This window comes from Carcharodon carcharias, chromosome 7, assembly GCF_017639515.1.
Source record: "Carcharodon carcharias isolate sCarCar2 chromosome 7, sCarCar2.pri, whole genome shotgun sequence".
Lineage (NCBI taxonomy): Eukaryota > Metazoa > Chordata > Chondrichthyes > Lamniformes > Lamnidae > Carcharodon > Carcharodon carcharias.
In genome coordinates, this window is record NC_054473.1 from 79,944,262 (window position 1) to 79,963,065 (window position 18,804).

Consider the following 18,804-nt stretch of genomic DNA (forward strand, 5'->3'; position numbering starts at 1 on the left):
GAGGCGAATGAAAGTGTGGGATGCAGAAAGGTGCGATGGAATGAGAGAGACAGCGAGATGAGAGAAAGATGCAGAAATCCACGGTGGGGGGAGAGAGAGACATGTAGGGACAGGAGGGAGGGAGAGAAAAAGATCAGAAAGACAGGAGGGAGACAGAAATGCAAAAAAGGGGAGGTGGTGCAGAAAAACACAATGCAGAGAAGGGCAAATAGAGAGCGGAGACAGGAGAAGTAAGATAGGGTAGCGTGGCACAAAGATTGAATGGAAAGACAGACAAAAATCAGGTATTAGAGAGAGGCAGAAAAAATTAAGGGAGGGACATAAATAATGGTGGGTGAGAAAGATGCAGAAAGAAGGGCGATGAGAGACAGGCGGTGACACTGAAGGAGATGACACAGTAAGTGGGGTTAAAGAGTTGTATACCAGGGAGAAACACACCGAATAAGGCTAGAAAGACACATCTAGAAGGGAGGGACACGTAAGACGACAGGTAGAGATACTGTTTGTGTGGAGCACTGGCAGGTAAGCGTGAAGGCAAGTACAGGTGTAAACAAAGGAAGAGATCAAGAGAAAAGCAGGTATTGGTGCAGAATATACAGTGGATAGAAATAGCAAGGCAGGTGCAGAAACCTCAAGAAAGGTTAATAGGGCAGAGCAGGGGAAGAAGCAGCATTTTATAATTCGCAAAAACTGAGGTATAAATGCGTAGGAAGTGAGAAGGGTGCAGAGAAACTTGGAAAGTTTCCAAGGAGTACAAAGGATTTCAGATAAAAATCACAAAAAATAGAGAAGCCAGTACAAGTCCTATTCCAGAAAAACTGAAGTATTTAACACCCTGAACTCCGCCTGCCTAAAATGCACCTCTTTACAGAATCATTTACCTTGGTTGTGTTCACACACTGCAGGCTGATCAATGGACTACACCTGCGTTTTTATATTATCTCTTGCCCAATAACTTCTGTCATTAAGATACAACATTGGATAATTCTCACACTACATTTTAAACCATTGGAAACGCGAAAGAAAAGTCAAGGATGGATCAGAATTAAAAATACAACGTTAGACGCAGCTTTACTGACAATTCAGAACTTTCTTCATACAACCAATTTTTAAAAAAAAACCAAACAAATTAAAGGTCAAAGTTCAGCACTGGCCTAAAATTCCACTTGGAAGGAATAAAGGGGCTATCATGGTAATTGGTAAAAACAAGAGTACAGAATTAGACGACTAAAAGTTCTGGTGCAGACACATTTGTTTGGTTTAGCAATCATTGTCCCAAAGTCACTTGAACTGAAATGGCAGTCCCAACAAGAGAAGTTACATTTTCTCTCTCTCAGACAGAGTCCCGTACTATTACCACAATCAAATGTTCTTCATCCACTTTCCCCAATGTCCTCATGGCTGTCTGCAGGAATTGCTGAGAGAAGCCACAGGGCGGGAAGGCATACAGCATGCCTGTGTTATCCTTGTCCTTTACCCCGCCAACGGGCAAACCAATTACCCCTGCCGCCTGCTTCTGCTTCAGATATGACACCAGATTCCGCAACAGCCTCTGCTGGAGGCCAGGCTCCACAGCCACAGCCCCGTCGCCCCCCTCAGCCCCCTGAGGAGCCTGCATGGCGAGCAGCACGACGTAGCCATCAGGACTGCCCTGCTTGATGCGGCGGGTCACCTCATCCAACTTGGGCTGGTCAAGGCGGAGACGTTGCGCAATCTTCAACTGAGACACTCGGGCACCCGTTGCAGAATCCTTTAGGAGGGAATGGGTAATGGCAGCGTCACCCTCTAGTGTGAACATGTTTGTTGGAAAGCAGCTGTTTTTGAGCACAAGAACACCGTTCCAGGCGAGTGTCAGTGCCTGGGCAAACTCCAACAAATTGGCTGGCTTCTTGGTCTCTGGTTTTGGAGCTTCAACACTCGCTTTAGTCTCATGCTCAATCTCACTAGTTCTGTGATTACGTTCATTGTCTTTCTTTTTTAGCTGCACAGGGTCGTGGGATTCTGACAGCGCTTTGTCCTCGACAGGTGGGCGCCGGTCCTCTGGAGGGACAGCTGTGACCTGATCCTTGTCAGTAGTGCCATCTGCCCCACGGGCATCTCTGCTCCTCTTGTCCGGACTCGGCTCCAATGAGCCCCGAGGCTTGGCCCGCGCACGCTCCTCGTAGGGTGAGAGTACAGGCCGGATGCGCTCGTTGGAAAGACTCCGGCGTTTTCGCCGCTCCTCCCACGGCTTGGCAGCAACAGTGCCACGGTCATTCTCCCGCTCACTCGGCCAGCGGTCCCGGTTGCGGATGGAGACACTATACCCGTCAGCGTTGTTGCGGCGCTCCAGATTTTTGGCCGGGCTGCTCCAGTCGCCATCCAAGTAGCTCCTCTCCCGCTCGTGGTAAAGGGGCAGGGGCGGGGTACGGTCACGTGCACGGGCCTCCCGCTCCAGGCTCCGATGCCGGCCGAATCCATCTGCCAGCAGCTCATAGGGTACTGGAAGTGGGACCTGCGGGTAAGGCTGCTGGTACCGGGTGTCCTCCACCTTGGCAAAGTCGACTCTCAGCCGCCGGTCAGGCCCTCCAAGGGGAAAGCCACGCATCTGGGCACAGGCAGCTTGCGCAGCATCCAAACTCTCGTACTGTATGTAAGCAAAGCTGTCTCCTTTCACATAGTCAATAGTGCGAATACTGCCAAACCGGTCAAACTCCCGGGCAAGGGCAGCCAGTGATGTCAAGGGCCCCAGCCCACCCACCCACAATCGAGTCGTTGGGTTGGCTTTGCCATATCCAATTTTAACATGGTTCCTGCCGATTACCCGGCCTGACATGGCCACTTTGGCTCGGTGCGCCATGTCCAAATTCTGAAATTTTAAGAACCCGTAGGCACCCCCTTGCCCCCTGGCCGGGCGCTTGATGACCACCTCCTCGATGATGCCATATTTCTCAAAAGCACGTCTCAAATCGCTCTCTGAAATGTTGTGGTCCAGGTTGCCAATAAACAAATTCCTCGTAGCTCGCTTGTCATCCTCAGGCATCAAATCGTCCTCCTGCACAGGGTAGCTGTAAGCACGCCCACGCTCATCATACAGTCCGTAATAATCTAACGACCGCTCCCGCTCCCTTGTCAGAGGTACTGCCTCGATGGGATAATTAGCATGTCTTGTCCTCTGCTCTCGGAGGGCACAGGCCCCTGGCGACAAAGAGCGCTGCCGGTACTGGTACCCAGTGTGGATGGGCACGTAGTTGACCTCTGGCGGGGTGCAGCTCCTCCTCTTGGGGTACACCGGCTCAATTTTCAGGGGTCGGTCGTAGAGCACCAGCCGGCCCTTGGCATGCCTCGCCTCCTTGGCATCCTCATGGTGCCGGAAATGCACATAGGCTAGCCGGCCGCCCTCCGGGGTGTGCGTGGCGCTGACGCTCACCTCCCCAAACTTCTTGAACTCGTGGAAGAGGCCGTCCTCCACCGCCTCGTCGGTCAGCTGCGTGCCCAAGTTGCTGACCACCAGGGTCTTGTACTCGAGGCCAGCAGGCCTGCTATTGTCACCTTTGTTTTTCTGGGTGGAGCTGGTTCTGGCAGAGGGCAGCCTGGTAGAGCTGGCAGCTTCATGGTGGTGGTGATGGTGGTCCCCCCTGTCCTCCCTGCGGCTGTTACTGTTGGATTTCTCCCCTCCTCCCCCAGGCCTGTCCCGGCTCCTACTCCTACTGCGGCCCGGGTGTTTGGTGCTGAGCCCGGCCTTGTGGTAGTTGCCGCCTCCCCCTGCCCCTCCTCGGCCTGTGTCGCCCTCCTCCCGCCCAGCCCTGCTCTCCCGTTCTCGCTCCCTGTCCCGTTCCCGGGGCCTCTTGGCCGCCCTGCCCCCGGGCCCGCTGCCTGGGGCCGAGCCGGGACTAGAGTCGCGCTCGCTCTGTCTCTTCATCGCGGGCCGGCCGCCGCCTCCCTCCCGGCTTCGCCTCAGCCTGAGCCCGCGCTAGGCCGCCAGCCTCCCTCCCTGCTCCTGGAAACCAGGCCCGGCTCCGCCAGCAGCTAAACCCGATTCCCCAGCCCCGGGGTGAAGAGGACCTGCCACTGCCCAACCCCCGGCACAAAGGCGCCACAGCAACCGTCGCTCAGTCTTCGAGCTCCCCGCTCGCCATATTGTCAGAGCATTGCCCCCTCTCTCTCTTTGCCGAAAGAATGCGCGCCGCTTCCCCTCCCCCACCCTGCGCTCTTACCTCACCGCTTCCTGTGTACCTCACGCCGGATGACGTTCCAGGCGCACAGCTTCTGGTGACGTCATCATTCCCCGTGCCATCACGTCTCACCGGCGTAGTGACGTCGCTCCAGCGGCCTGGTAAGAGGGGGAATGGGGAGGAATCGCTGAATTGTTACGGAGCAGGAGGAGGCTATTCGGCCTATTTTGTCTGCAACAGCTCTCCGAATGAGCATTATGACTCTGCCGTTTTGTTGTCTTTTTCTTGTAACCCCGCACATTGTTTCTATTCAAATAATCATCTAATTCTTGAATGTTTCACATCGTATTTCTTTTGCAAATCTCTTTAAATCTGTGCCTCTCATTTTCAATCCTTTTCCAAGTGGGGATAGTTTCTCCCTATCTCCTCTGTCCAGCCCCCTCATGATTTTGAGCACCTCTATCAAATCTCCTCTTAGCCTTCTCCTCTTCAGTTAGAACAGGCCCAACCTCTCCAAGCTATTTTCATAACTGAAGTTTCTCATCCCTGGAACCATTTTTTGTAAACATTTTCTGCAGTCTATCCAATGCATTCACATCCTTCCTAAAGTGTGGCACCTAGAACTATACACAATACTCCAGCTGAGGTCTAACTAGCATAACCTCCTTGTTCTTGTACTCTCTGCTCCATTAATAAAGCCTAGGATACTGTTTGCTTTATTAATTACTTTCTCCACCTGTCCTGCCACCTTCAATGACTCGTGCACATATACACCCAGGTCCCTCTGCTTCTTCACACCCTTTAGAGTTGTACCGTTATTTAATATTGTCTCTCCATGTTCTTCCTACCAAAATGAATCACCTCACACTTCTTTGCATTAAACTTCATCTGCCACCTGTCTGTCCACTCCACCAACTTGTCTATGTCCATTTGAAGTTCTACACCTTCTTCCTCACAGTTTACAATGCTTCCAAGTTTTCTATCACTGCGAACTTTGAAATTGTTCCCTGCACACCAAGATCTAGATCATTAATATATATCAGGAAAAGCAAGGGTCCCAATACCAACATGTCTTTTTGTCTATGACATCTTTTGGCAATCTCCACCCATCACTGGCCCTCTATCCAGCTCTACCTGTCCCATCCCCCCTTAAACCAGCTTATATTTCACCTCTTTTCTATTTTTCCTTAGTTTTAGTGAAGAGTCATATGGACTTGAAACGTTAACTGTGCTCCTCTCCACAGATGCTGTCAGACCTGCTGAGTTTTTCCAGGTATTTTTGTTTGTCCCAATACCAACCCTTGGGGAACGCCATTACAAACATCCCTCCAGCTGAAAAATATCCTTTAACCATAACTCACTGTTTCCTATTACTTAGCCAATTTTGTATCCACGTTGCTACTGTCACTTTTAATCCATGAGCTATAACTTTTCTCACAAGTCTGTTGTGTGACACTATCGAATGCCTTTTGGAAGTTCATGTACACCACATCAACAGCATTAGCCTCATTGACCTTTTCTGTTACCTCTTCAAAAAACTCTGACAAGTTAGTTAAACACGATTCTCCCTTTAGAAATCCAGGCTGGCTCTTCCTTATCAACCCATATTTTCCCATGTGACTATTAATTCTTTCCCAACTAATTGTTTCTAGAAGTTTCTCCACCAGCAAAGTGAAACTGACTGATCTGTAATTGCTGGGCTTATCCTTATAAACTTTTTTGAACAAGGGCGTAATGTTTTCAATTCTCCAGTCCTTTGGCACCTCCCCTGAGTCTGGAGAAGACTGAAAAATTATGGCCAGTGCCCCTGTAATTTCCACTCTCACTTCCTTCAATATCCTTGGATGCATCTCATCTGGTTCTAGTGTCTTGTCAACTTTAAGTACTGACAGTTTATCCAATACCTCCTCCTTATCAATTTTGAACCCTTCTAGTGACAGAGTTTCCTCCACTGTCACCATGGCCTGAGTAGCATCTGCTTCCTTGCTAAAGACAGATGCAAACTATTCATTTAACAACTCAGCCATTCCTCTTTTTGGTCCCTAATCGGCCCTACTGTTCCTAATGGTGGCTCCTAATGGGCCAACATTAACACCAGTATTGGTCTTCTCATTTCAACCATGCATTTCAATATGAGAGTGAATAGTTACACATCAGGTTCACATTATCCTGATCTTTTGAAGGATGATGAAGCTTTGGGAGCACGTGTCCTTGCCGAGATGAGGTGCTAACTGGAGGAGGGAATCCTGGCATCAGCTATCAGAAGGTGCTGCCATTCTAAACGTCTCTCCAGCATCCCAGTCACAGTGGTGGCCTAAAAGAGCCAGGAGTTGTTCAACCATTCTCAGTCGATTTGTAGCTGTATGACTTCAACCTGACAATGCTCCTCAAGGAGATCCATCTCCAGCAACAGGACAAAGCATTCTGTGTAACCTCAATGGTGAAGCTGACAGGTAACATTTTGGCCAAGGACATTCCACAGCTGTGCATCTAATCAGAGATGACTGAAATCCTCTGTGTCACTTTCCTCCCTATCACATTTACACCCGGCACTCTCAGTTAGGGATGCTGGCCTGCTTTTATCCTCACATTGCTACATATGTGGACCACATGAAGATGACGATGTTCAGCCACTTGTGTACCAGACATTAAAATGCCACCTCTTTAAGACACACATTGCGCCCTCATGGCCAGCACTGGCCCTTGCAAACTCCAAAACTGAAGAAAGGGGAAGGGAAGAAGCGAGGGGGGAGGAAAGGAAGGACGGAGAGCGGGAGAGAAAGGAAGAAGCAGGAGGGGGAGGAAGGGAAGAAGGGGGAGGGGAGGAAGGGAAGAAGTGGGAGAGGGCGGAAGGGAAGAAGGGGGAGAGGGAGGAAGGGAAGAAGGGAGAGGGGAGGAAGGGAAGAAGGGAGGTTGAGGAATCGGGAGGATAAGGAAGGGGGGAGGAAGTGGGGGAGGGGGGAAGATGGGGAGGGGGAGGAAGAGCGAGGGAGCATGAGGAAGCTGGGGGGAGGGGGAATGAAGAGAGATGGAGGAAGGGGGGACGGTGTGGAAGAGGGGGGAAGAAGGGGGTAGGGGTGGAAGAGAAGGTAGGAAGGGGAAGGGTTTGGAAGAGAGGGGAGGGGGTAGGACAATGGGGGAGGAAGAGGGGGTTGGGGAAGCAAAAATTGGGAGGGGGAGGAAGGAATAGGGGAGGTTGGGGAGGGGAAGGAAGAGTGGGGGAGGGGGAGGAAGAAGGAGAGGGGCAAGGAAGAGCTCAGAAGGGAAAGGAAACAGGGAAATAGGAAGGAAGAGTGGGGATGTGGAAGGAAAAGTGGGGAGGAGGAGGAAGAGGAGAAGGCGGAGCGGAGGAAGAACGGCGGAGGGCGAGGAGTGGGCAGGAGGTAGGGGAGGGGGAAGGGAGAGGAGAGAGGGGAGGGCAGGAAGAGGGGAAGGGTGAGTGGGGAGGAGGAAGAAGAAGGGAAGGGGGAAGGAAGGGGGAGGGGATGAAGAGGTGGGAGGGAAAGAGGGGAGATGGAGAGGAAGGAAGCAGGTGATGGGGAGGGTGGGGGAAGAGGAAGAGGGGAGGAGAGAGGGGAAGAAGTGAGGGGGAGGAAGGGGAGAAGAAACGAGATCAGGAGGAGGTGAAGACAGGGAAGGGGGAGGCATATAAGGGAGGAAGAGGGTGAAGAAGGAGGAAGGGAGGAGGTGAAGAGGGTGGAGGGAGGGAAGAAAGGGAGGGGGAAGGGGTAAGTGAGGGAGGAAGGGGAAAGACCAAGATGGAGTGGAAGGGGAAGAATCAGGGGTGTGGGTATTCCACTATCCGCCTTTCCTCCCCCTCCCTCTTAGAACCATGAAACCGTAGAAAAGTTACTGTGCAGAAAGAGGCCATTCAGCCCATCATGTCTGTGCCAGCCAGAAAAAGATGAAAAAGAAATCCGCTGCTCATTTTAATCCCACTTTCCAGCACCTGGATTTAAGATGGGGGGTGGTGGAATCATCCCGGATTTGCACTAAGTGCAGCGGCGGGTGGGAAAGCAACATTTTGCCCACCGGCCGCAATGATGGCTTCTCATGCCAGATCATCCCAATCCCACTGCATTAATTATGTATCCCCAGGAAGCACGCCTTTTCGATGGTGGGTGGGCTCTCATTCACCCGCCATGCCATCACCTCGCCGCTTCATCACGCCAGGCGCCATATTTAAAGTGCAGCTGTGCTCTCTCCTCTCAGTGCTTCCTGTCCACGACTGCTGCTTGAAAGACATGGCCCTGAAAGGCAAAAAAACTGCAGCCCCCAGGTTTAATGACCTGAATGTGAGTGTTGGATACACTCACCATGATATCCTCTAACCCCACTCTAGCTGCAGGATGGGCAGCAACATCACCAATCTGGCTTGGGAGGCAGTGGCAGCGGTGGTCAGTGCCAACCCCTTACAAAAGAGGGCAGCCACCCAGTGCCGGAATAGGATGAATAATATCCTCTGTTTCACCAGGGTAAGTCACTCTTCTCATCACTCTCAACTCACACACTCACAAAACAGCCAATGGAGTTCACGACCCAGGGCCTTCAGTCAAGCCCCAAAGACACCTCTGAAGAGGAATCTGAAGGCACCCTCCTTAAAGACAGTGCTCACCCACACCCTCCACCAGCGCAGAGATACACACCTCTGAGGGACGTAGCTTTAGTGTAGCCTTGGGATCACAATCTGGAGAGCACATCACTCTGTCCGATCCACAGCAGGCGACAGTAGGGACTTCCCAGGTGTCCGGTGCTTGGAGGACAGCTGGAGGCCAGAACATTGCTGAGTCCGAGTCAGATGATGAGCCTCTGGACTCGGTCATGTCACAGTTGCTGGAGCTACAAAGACAAGCTCAGGAACATCAGGAAGGAATGTCCGCTCCACTCCTCAGATTGCAAGGCACGATGGAGAAGTTGATCTGCCTTCAGGCTGAGGTGATAGCACCGGCATGCCAACGCACCGAGGTCAACACTGGTAAGATGGCAAGCAAAATGGAGACCTTGGTCCAGAATGTCGCTCCTGCATTGCTGTGCAGGATCAACACCATTGCTGATGCCCCAGTTGGCCTCCAACAGTGTGTATGCGACAGGGGTGAGGGGCAGCCCAATCTCACTCCAAATTCCCGTTCTCCTCAAGGAGTCAGCCAGGGGCCCTCAGGCACACATAGGGAGGAGGATCAGCAGGTGCACACTCCAGGCCCATCCATCCAGGTGACTCCAAGAGTTCCGGCCCATCCGAATCCCCTCGTCCTGTAACCTGAGCAGCTCCAGCTCCACAGGCCGAGGAGGGTGCCACTGCCACACAACATTCCTAACCCTGCCGCTATGTCTTGGTGCTCCCTGGACATGCACAGTGGAGGTGGAGGCAGCCGGCTGACTACTACGCCCTGTCTGTGATGACCTTGGTAGGCGTCGCCTGGAAGGCCAAGACCTGGAGGGCCCCGGCCTGCTTTTGGGATCCTGCTAAGACATAGCTGCATAGACTGGGTACAGGTGTTTGCCATTTGTACATATTTTTCACTATTATAAATAAAATCTCAACAACGTCTCCTGCCTCTGGTTCCTTGTTCTGATGAGTAATGCTCATGTCACTCAGATGTGAAACCTTTCTGCACTCGATAAAGGCGGGTGTCTCAGTCCAGGGCCTCTTCCTTATGCTCAGACCAAAGTGATGACCCGGCCTCACACTCACTGGACACATTACTAATGCCTGCACCTCGATAGTGCTTGTCATTGCTACCAGAAGGTCATGGGCAGGCATTGCAGAGTTCCGTCATTCTCCTTGTGTGCTCTCAGCACTATTAAAGGGTCCCCATCTCATCAGCATCTGTGACCAGTGATGCTGTGCTCCTGAAGAGCTCAGGTGCTGAAGGCTGACAAAGGATCAGGTGCATTTAAAGTTTCACGGCTGCTTCTGTATGATATGACCCAGGTCACAGAGAGCAAGTGAGCTGCCCTCGGCCAGACAGAAGTCAGACATTCTCAAAGACTATGTGAAGATCTATGGAGTGTCCTCACTCCATGTCATCACCATCCTCCTGTAATCGAGCAACTATTAGGGCTTCCACTGCATCTCCACGACAGGAGCATTATCATAGAGGGTATGTGCACTGCCTTAAGCCAGACTGGAGTCAAGCGTTCAGAGATGCAATGTGAGGATCTATGGTATCTCCTCACTGCATGTTGTCATCATCCTCCACAAATCTAGCAGCTATGAGGGCCTCCCGAGCATGCCTGCCTCGTCCGGCCCGTGCGAGGGTCTCATTGCCTCCGAGTGCCGCCTGACCCTCATCCCCGTCGATGTCCTCCTCATTGGAGGAGGCCTTCAGCTCCTCCATCTCCTCCTCAGCCAGCTCCTCTCCCCATTGAAGTGCAGGTTGTAAAGGGTGCAGCAGATGATGACGATGCGTGACACCCTCAGTGTACTCTATTGCAGGACTCCACCAGGCACTGGAACCTCATTTTCAGTATCCTGATGGTTTGATCCACTAAGTTGCGAATTGCAGCAAGAGCCTCATTATAGCATTGCTCTGCTGCAGTCTGAGGCTGCCGCATGGCTGTCATCAGCGACGGCCCTTGTCCCCGAGGAGCCATCCCTGCAGCCTCTGTGGGCTCTGAAAGACATCAGGGATCTGTAACCGACTGAGAATGTAGGCGTCATGGACACTTCCTGGAAACTGTGCAGAGACCTGCAGGATGCGTTTTTGGAGGTTGCGCACCATCTGAATCTCTTGCGGTTGACATAATTGACCATATGTTGCCACAGAGATCTGAGCGTCATGTGAGTGCAATCGATGGCACCCTGCACCTGTGGGAAAGCTGAGATCTGGGCAAATCCAATTGCTTTTGTATCCTGGTCCCAGGCCAAATGCACAAGTTGTGTGCCTTCGCGACGGTGGCATCCATGACTCATGGATACATTTGTGGGTGGAGGCTTTTGATATCCCACAGAGGTCACCTGTGGAGCCCTGAAAGGAGCCACTGGCATAGAAATTGAGCGCCATGGTTACTTTTACGGCCATTGGCAGTGGATGACCTCCATGTCCCCATGGTGCCAAATCCTACAGCTGCTGGCATTTGTGACCGACCAGTTCCCTAGACATGCATGGTCTTCGGCGACACTGGTTCTCAGTCATCTGCAGGAGTGAAAAGCAGAGTCCTTAGACCCTTCGTCTAGCTAGGCACCGACCAGCAATGCCTCGCTCTGGCTCTTCAGCGGCGTGTGTGGGAGCCCCGGCCCCCCCTTTGTCCTGAGGGTGCTGCTCCTCCCTCTGAGCAGTCAGGCACCTCCAAAGCTCTCTTCTCTGTCATCTTTGCTCTCTGTACACCACAAGGTGTACAGCTAGTTCACCAGGCTCCATGTTGCTGATGTACTTCTCCTGCAGGATGAAAGAGAGAAAGATGCATGGGTTAACTCAGTTGTACTAAGAACCTCTCTTGGTTAAGTCTGAAGGCTCCTTAACACATTCTGGAGAGTGCTGGCCACCACTTGGATGGCCAGAGTTTAGTGTGCTGCACGGCTGCCCCAAACCCCACCCTCCTCCTCCCCACTCCACCTGACCAACTGGAGGCAGCTTTGCCCACCGGATTGCATGCTGTGCTCTCAGCTCAGGTGCAGGCATTCTCCTAACCCCCACTGCAAGGCTGCACTGTTAGCTTGAACCATGGGGGAACTGGTCCAAACTGAGATGAAGACTTTGCAAGGGGCTGTGAGCACCTCCACCAGTGACTTACCCTTAGCACCACGTTTTCCCGGTCCCAATTAGGGCAATTAAAGTTGGCTAATATTACTGTATTTTTGCTATATGCCTTTGAAATAATTGATATTGAAACAGTGACTCAATTATTAACACCCCAGACTCGATCATTAATACCGATACTGTGACTATTAATTATTAACACCCATACTGTGACCCTCAATCATTAACACCCCAGATTCGATCATTAACACCTATAGTGTTACCCTGAATCATTAACACCCATACCGTGACCTTCAATAATAAACATCTATTTTGTGACCCTCAATCATTAACACCCATACTGTGACCTTCAATCGTTAACCAGTCCTGTGACCTTCAATCATTAACACCCATACTGTGACCCTCAATCATTAACACCCATACTGTGACTCTCAATCATTAACACCCATATCGTGACCTTCAATCATTAACCAGTCCTGTGACCTTCAATCATTAACACCCATACTGTGACCCTCAATCATTAACACCCCAGACTCATTCATTAGCACCATACTGTGACCTTTAATCATTAACACCTACACTGTGACCTTCAGTCTATAACACCCGTACTGTGACCCTCAATCATTAACACCCATAGTGTGACCCTCAATCTATAACACCCATACTTGTGACCTTCAATCATTAACACCCATACTGTGACCTTCAGTCATTAACACCCCATACTATGACTCTGTGATCTTGAACCAATAACAGCAGTACTGTGAGCTTCACTTACTCTAGTGAATAGTCATTGATTAGGGTGAGATGGTGGTGTAGTGGTAATGTTCCTGCTCTGGGGATATGGGTTCAAATTGCACCACAGCAGCTGGTGGAATTTGAATTCAATTAATAAATCTGGAATATAGAACTAGTCTCACTAATGGTGACCGTGACAGCCTCCATCGATTGTCGTAAAAACCCACCTGGTTCACCAATGTCCTTTCGGGAAGGAAATCAGCCATCTTTACCTGGTCTTGCCTACATGTGACTCCAGCAATGTGGTTGATTCTTAAATGCTCTGAAATGGCCTAGCAAGCCACTCAGTTCAAGGAAATAGGAGATGAGCGACAAATGCTGGCCTTGCAAGTGACTCATCCATCCCAAGAAAGAATAAATTCAATTCCTTTTCAAAGGACTGTGTTGATCATTGATATTCTGAAGCATAACAAGGATGTTTAGCCACTGAGATAGAGCAGTGCATAATCTATTTAATTCCTTTAATACTACCCTTTTGGGAAAGTCGATAATGTGTGCTGCTTGTTAACGTCAGTTTTAAGAGGTAGTTGTGGAACGTTGTGAATTCCTTACTCCATATCACAAGAATCCACCATAAAAACTGCTTTCCATTGGTACTAAAGTGTGACACATGTAAGTGTGGTATCAGGGGTGTGATGGATGCATTCAAGAAGCAAGACTTCATGTACACTAATGCACACACACACACGTGCACACACAGAGATCTCCTCTGACGTTGCTCATGATGAGCCTGAGATTACACCGCTTTTTCAACATTGTGGTGTATAAACACAATGCATTATTAGTTCTGCTGATTCACGGTGATGTTTAGAAAGATTATTTTTAGGTGGTATTTTACGATTTCTAATTAGTGTTTCTCCCATTCAAATCCCCATTTGCTTTTCTAAGTAAACTATAAATAAATGGCTTTATTTTCATATTCATAAATTATTTATTGCATTTGTATTCTATATATTTAATTTTTATCCTGTGCATTTTAAAGGCTTATAGCACATAGAAAGATATACCAAGTATGTGGTATGTTCAACAATTCTTCGGATGATCGTGTAGTTTAGCAGCACGAGGTGCTGGTCCTGGGCTATGATACATACTGGGAGCCCTGGGCCATGGGTCTACAGGAACAGTAAATAGAAATAGAACATGTCGTCCAAAAGCTGGAACCAGTGGTTATGAACTGAAATTTTTGAATTCATTGTTGAGTCTGGAAGATTTTAAAGGTGCCTGATCTAAAGGTGAGATGCTGTACCTTGAGCTTCCGTTGAGCTCCATTGAAATATTGTGTGTAGGAGGCCAAGGACAGAGAGGTCAGAGTGGGGATGGAACAGTGAATTAAAGTGGCAAGTGATCTGAACGGAGGTGTTCAGCAAGGCAATTACCCAATTGGTGCTTGATCTCCTTGATGTAGAAGGGACTGCATCACGAACAGCAAACACACATACTAAATTGAAAGATGTACAAGTGAATTACTGTTTTACCTGCAGGGAGTGTTTGGGTCCTGGATGTTGAGAAGGGAGGGGTTGCATTTCCTGCATAAGAAGGTGCTGTGGGTAAGGGGGTAAACTAGTGAGAAACATAAAAACAGACTGTAAAAGATTCTATAGGAATGTAAAAAGGAAAAGATTAGCAAAGACATTACAGGCAGAGACAAAAGAACTTACAATGGGGAATAAGGAAATGGCAGAGAAGCTAAACAAATACTTTGTGTCTATCTTCACGAAGGAGGATACAAAAAACCTGCCTGAAATACTAGAGAACAAGAGACTAGCTAGATTGGGTACCTAAAAGAAATTAGTATTAATAAAAAGAGTTGTACTAGAGAAATTACTGGGACTGAAAGTTGATAAATCCCCTGGACCTCTACATCCCAGAGAGTCGAAAGAGGTGACTGTAGAGGTAGTTGATGCATTGGTGGTCATCTTCCAAAATTCTGTAGATTCTGAAGTGGTTCCTGCAGATTGGAAGTTAAAAAATGCAAATGTAACCCCACTGTTTAAGAAAGGAGGGAGAGAGAAAATGGGGAACTACAAGACCTGTTAGCCTGACATTAGTAGTCAGGAAAATGTTAAAATCAATGATAAATGATGTGATAACTGGATACTTAGGTCAGAATTGTCCCTGAATTGCACCAAGTAGGATATGAAAAATGACGTTTTACCCACTAGCCGCAATGGTGGGTTTTTTGCACCGTATCATCCGTTTCACCTCATTAATTATGCAGCCACAGGAAACATGCCGCCTCGCTGGTGGATGGTCTCTGAATTGCCCGCCACGCTGTTACCTCACTGTTTCCCTCACTCTGGGTGCCATATATAAACTGCAGCCGTGCACACAGATCTCAAAACTTGCAGCCCAGGACTGCTCCAGTGAAGACATGGCCCCAAAAGCCAAGAAGAGTTCAGTGAACCGTCACTGGAATGCCTTTTGGAGGCCCACTGCCCCGACTCTGGCCGCAGGAGATCCAGCAATTTCACCACTCCTTGGGCTTGAGAGGCAGTGATGATCAGTATCAATGCTGCCCAGAAGAGGATGATTTATCTCATTTGTGCCACCAGGGTAGGGCAACCATCTCATCACTCTAAACTCACACACTCACAAACCCATCACGCATTCGCTGGCATCTCACTCACTGCCAGCTCAAGGGGTATCACCACCCATTCTCACTCACATACCCTCACCTGTCCACCTGGCCTCATCTCCTCTGGAGACTGCCTTCTCAGCCCTCACCATCTTGAGGCCACTTGCACAGATCAACATGTGCCCCCACACACACCCTGGGATACCCCCTTCCCCAGTACAGCCCTCGCCCTGCAGCCTCTTAATTTGTCTGAGGCCACTTCTCCCCTTTCCCAAGTAAGCCCTAGCCCTGCAGCAGTTGAAAAGCCACCCCTGCCTTACAGCTGGTCTGGTAGGTAGAGACCTGCCCATGAGCCCCCCTAAAAGTGATGTGGTGTTGCCTGTGAAGCCTGGCACTGATGAATGCGAGTGTTGACCGAAGCAAGGTAGGCAAACAAACCTCAAAGTCCCAAACCAAGCTTGGCTCACCAGGTACCAAAATTTATTGCCCATCCTTAATTGCCCTTGAGAAGGTGGTGTTGAGCTGCCTTCTTGAACCACTGCATTTCCTGTGGTGTAGGTACACTCATAGTGCTGTTAGGGAGGGGGTTCCAGGATTTTGACCCAGTGACAGTGAATGAACGGTGATATATTTTCAAGTCAGGATGGTGGGTGGCTTGAAGGGGAACTTCCAGGTGGTGGTGTTCCCATGTGTCTGCTGCCCTTGTCCTTCTAGGTGGTAGTTGTCGTGGGTTTGGAAGGTGCTGCTTAAGGAACTTTGTTGAGTTCCTGAAATGCATCTTGTAGATGGTACACACTGCTGCTACTGTGCATTGGTGATGGAGGGAGTGAATGTTTGTGAATCAAGCGGGCTGCTTTGTCCTGGATGGTGTCAAGCCTCTTGAGTGTTGTTGGAGCTGCACTCATCTAGAGAGTATTTCATCACATTCCTGACTTGTGCCTTGTAGATTGTGAACAGGCCTTGGGGAGTCAGGAAGTGAGTTACTCGCCACAGGATTCCTAGCCTCTGACCTGCTCTTGTAGCCACAGTATTTATGTAGCTAGTCTAGTTCAGTTTCTGGTCAATGGTAGCCTCCAGGATGTTGATAGTGGGGCAGTCAGCAATGGTAATGCCATTGGATGTCAAAGGACGATGGTTAGATTCTCTCTTGTTGGAAATGATCATTGCCTGGCACTTGTGTGTCACAAATGTTACTTGCCACTTATCAGACCAAGCCTGGATGTTGTCCAGGTCTTGCTGCATTTGGACATGAATTGCTTCAGTGTCTGAGGAGTCATGAATGGTACTGAACATTGTGCAATCATCAGCAAACATCCCCACTTCTGACCTTATGGTGGAAGGAAGGTTATTGATGAAACAAACAGCTGTAGACAGTTGGGCTTAGGACATATCGTATCGAAGATATGATTAGGAAAGTAAGTTGTGAAGAGGACATAAGGAGGCTACAAGGGGGAATAGATAGGTTAAGTGAGTGGGCAAAGATCTGGCAAATGGAGTATAATGTGGGAAAATATGAAATTGTCCATTTTGGCAGGAAGAAAAAAATTGAAGCATATTATCTAAATGGTGAGAAGTTGCAGAGCTTTGAGATGCAGAGGGATCTGGGTGTCCTTGTGCATGAATCACAAAAGGCTAATATACAGGTACAACAAGTAATCAGGAAAGCTACTAGAATGTTATCATTTATTGTGAGGGATTTGAACCTAAAAGTAGGGAGGCTATGCTTCAGCTGTACAGCACACCGGTGAGACCACATCTGGAATACTGAGTACACTTTTGGTCTCACTTAAGGAAGTAAATGCATTAGAAGCAGTTCAGAGAAGGTTTACTAAACTAATACCTGGAAAGGTTGGGCAGGCTAGGCTTGTGTTCGCTGGAGTTTAGAAGAGTAAGAGGTGTCTTGATTGATTGAAACATACAAGACCCTGAGGAGTCTTGACAAGGTGGATATGGAAAGGATGTTTCCTCTCTGGGAGAATCTAGAACTAGGGTCACTGTTTAGAGGTTGCCCATTTAAGACAGTGATGGGGAGAATTTTTTTCTGTCAGAGGTTAGTGATTCCTTGGAAGCAGAGTCTCAGAATGTTTTCAAGGCAGACGTAGATAGATTCTTGATAAACAATTGGGTGAAAAGTTACTGGAGGTGGGCGGGAGGTTATAGTCAGATCGGCCAAGGTCTTATTGAATGGCGGAGCAGGCTTGAAGGGCTGAGTGGCCTACTCCTGCACCTAGTTTGTATGTTCGTATGTCCCAGGGGAATAGAGGAGGTGTCAGAAAGTTGGTTTTCAGCATCTGCTAGGTAGGGTTGGTCCACCAAATAATAACAGCATCACCCTTGATCTATAGAAGGAAATAGGCCAGGAGAAGGGTCCAGGTGAGGAAGAATTCTGAAAGAAGAAAAGGTCCTCTGGTTGGGAGGGGTGGGGTGGTGGGAGGCAGTGTGGTGGGAACTCCTTGACTGAGTTGTTGGGTCTTTGCTAGGGTTGGGAGCTATGGTTTGGTGGTATATGGGTGGATGGTGGGTGTCCTGAGCTATAGTGTTACTGTGGAGTTGGAGTCTGGGATATGGAGTTACTGTGGCAGGGGTTGAGGAGTGGTTGGGGGTGGAACTCCCAGTCTATGGTGGTGGGGTCTGGGCTAAAGTATTACTGATGAGGGTGGGGGTGGTGCTTCTGGGCTATGGTGGTGGGGTCTGGGCTATGATATTACTGATAGGGGTGGGATGGTCGTTCTGCAAAATAAAGACAAGTGGCTTTGCTGGTTCCTCCAATGTCTAAGATCTTCAGTGGGTACATTGTGTTAAATTGCCAGGAGTCTCGATATAAACTCCTCTTTGACTAATAATAGAGCCCCCTACCTCCCCCAACATTCCCTGCCACAGCCACTCAGCTCCTGACCTCATTGCAGCCTTGGTTTAAACATGGACAAAAGGGCTAAACTCCCGGTGAGGTGAGAGTAACTGCTTTTGATATCAAGGCAGCATTTGACAGAGGGTGACATCAAGGAGTCCTAGCAAAACCAGCGTTAATGGGAATCAGTGGGAAAACTCTCTGCTGGTTGGAGTCATACCTAATACAAAGGAAGATGGTTGTGGTTGTTGGAGCCAATCATCTCAGCTTCAGGATATCACTGCAGGAGTTCCTCAGGGTAGTGTCCTTGGCCCAACCATCTTCAACTGCTTCATCAGTGACCTTCCTTCCATCATAAGGTCAGAAATGAGAATGTTCGCTGATGACTACACAATATTCAGTCTGAGCCTGAGCTATAGTATTACTGTTGGGGGTGGGGTGGTGGTTCTGGGCTATAGTGTTGCTGGCATGTTCTAAGTGGAACTCTGTTTCTCTTATTCTCTCATAAAGTACACACATGCACAATGAACCAGGACCATTCTTTATCTCCATTAGACATTGGGTGGTACATTCGCCAGCCCTCTCAGGAGGATGAGTTATGCTGCTGCTCTAAATTAGACACCTGTGGCATTGAATCCTGGGAGACTAGGCTCCCAATGTCAGACTTCTGTGCACAGATTACATGATGATCTGTTGTTGCTGGTTTGTATGAAGTTAAGAGCAGGATTGATA

General features: G+C 49.3%; 1 protein-coding gene and 1 long non-coding RNA gene across 2 annotated transcripts; one reads left to right on the plus strand and one right to left on the minus strand.

The window, feature by feature from the left end:
• Positions 1-1,045: 1,045 nt before the first annotated feature.
• On the minus strand, positions 1,046-4,164 carry LOC121279571 (putative RNA-binding protein 15B). The gene has a single exon (XM_041190689.1). The coding sequence runs from the start codon at positions 3,899-3,901 to the stop codon at positions 1,334-1,336; it is 2,568 nt and encodes an 855-aa protein (XP_041046623.1). The 5' UTR covers positions 3,902-4,164; the 3' UTR covers positions 1,046-1,333.
• Positions 4,165-4,276: 112 nt separating this feature from the next.
• On the plus strand, positions 4,277-6,826 carry LOC121279602. Its single transcript, XR_005943445.1, has 2 exons — positions 4,277-4,315; positions 6,338-6,826. It is a non-coding gene; the product is annotated as an uncharacterized LOC121279602 (long non-coding RNA).
• The last annotated feature ends 11,978 nt before the right edge of the window (positions 6,827-18,804 follow it).

What these genes read in the sequence shown, in the direction of transcription:
- LOC121279571 (XM_041190689.1), bottom strand. Translation starts at nt 3,901, where the DNA reads ATGAAGAGACAGAGCGAGCGCGACTCTAGTCCCGGCTCGGCCCCAGGC.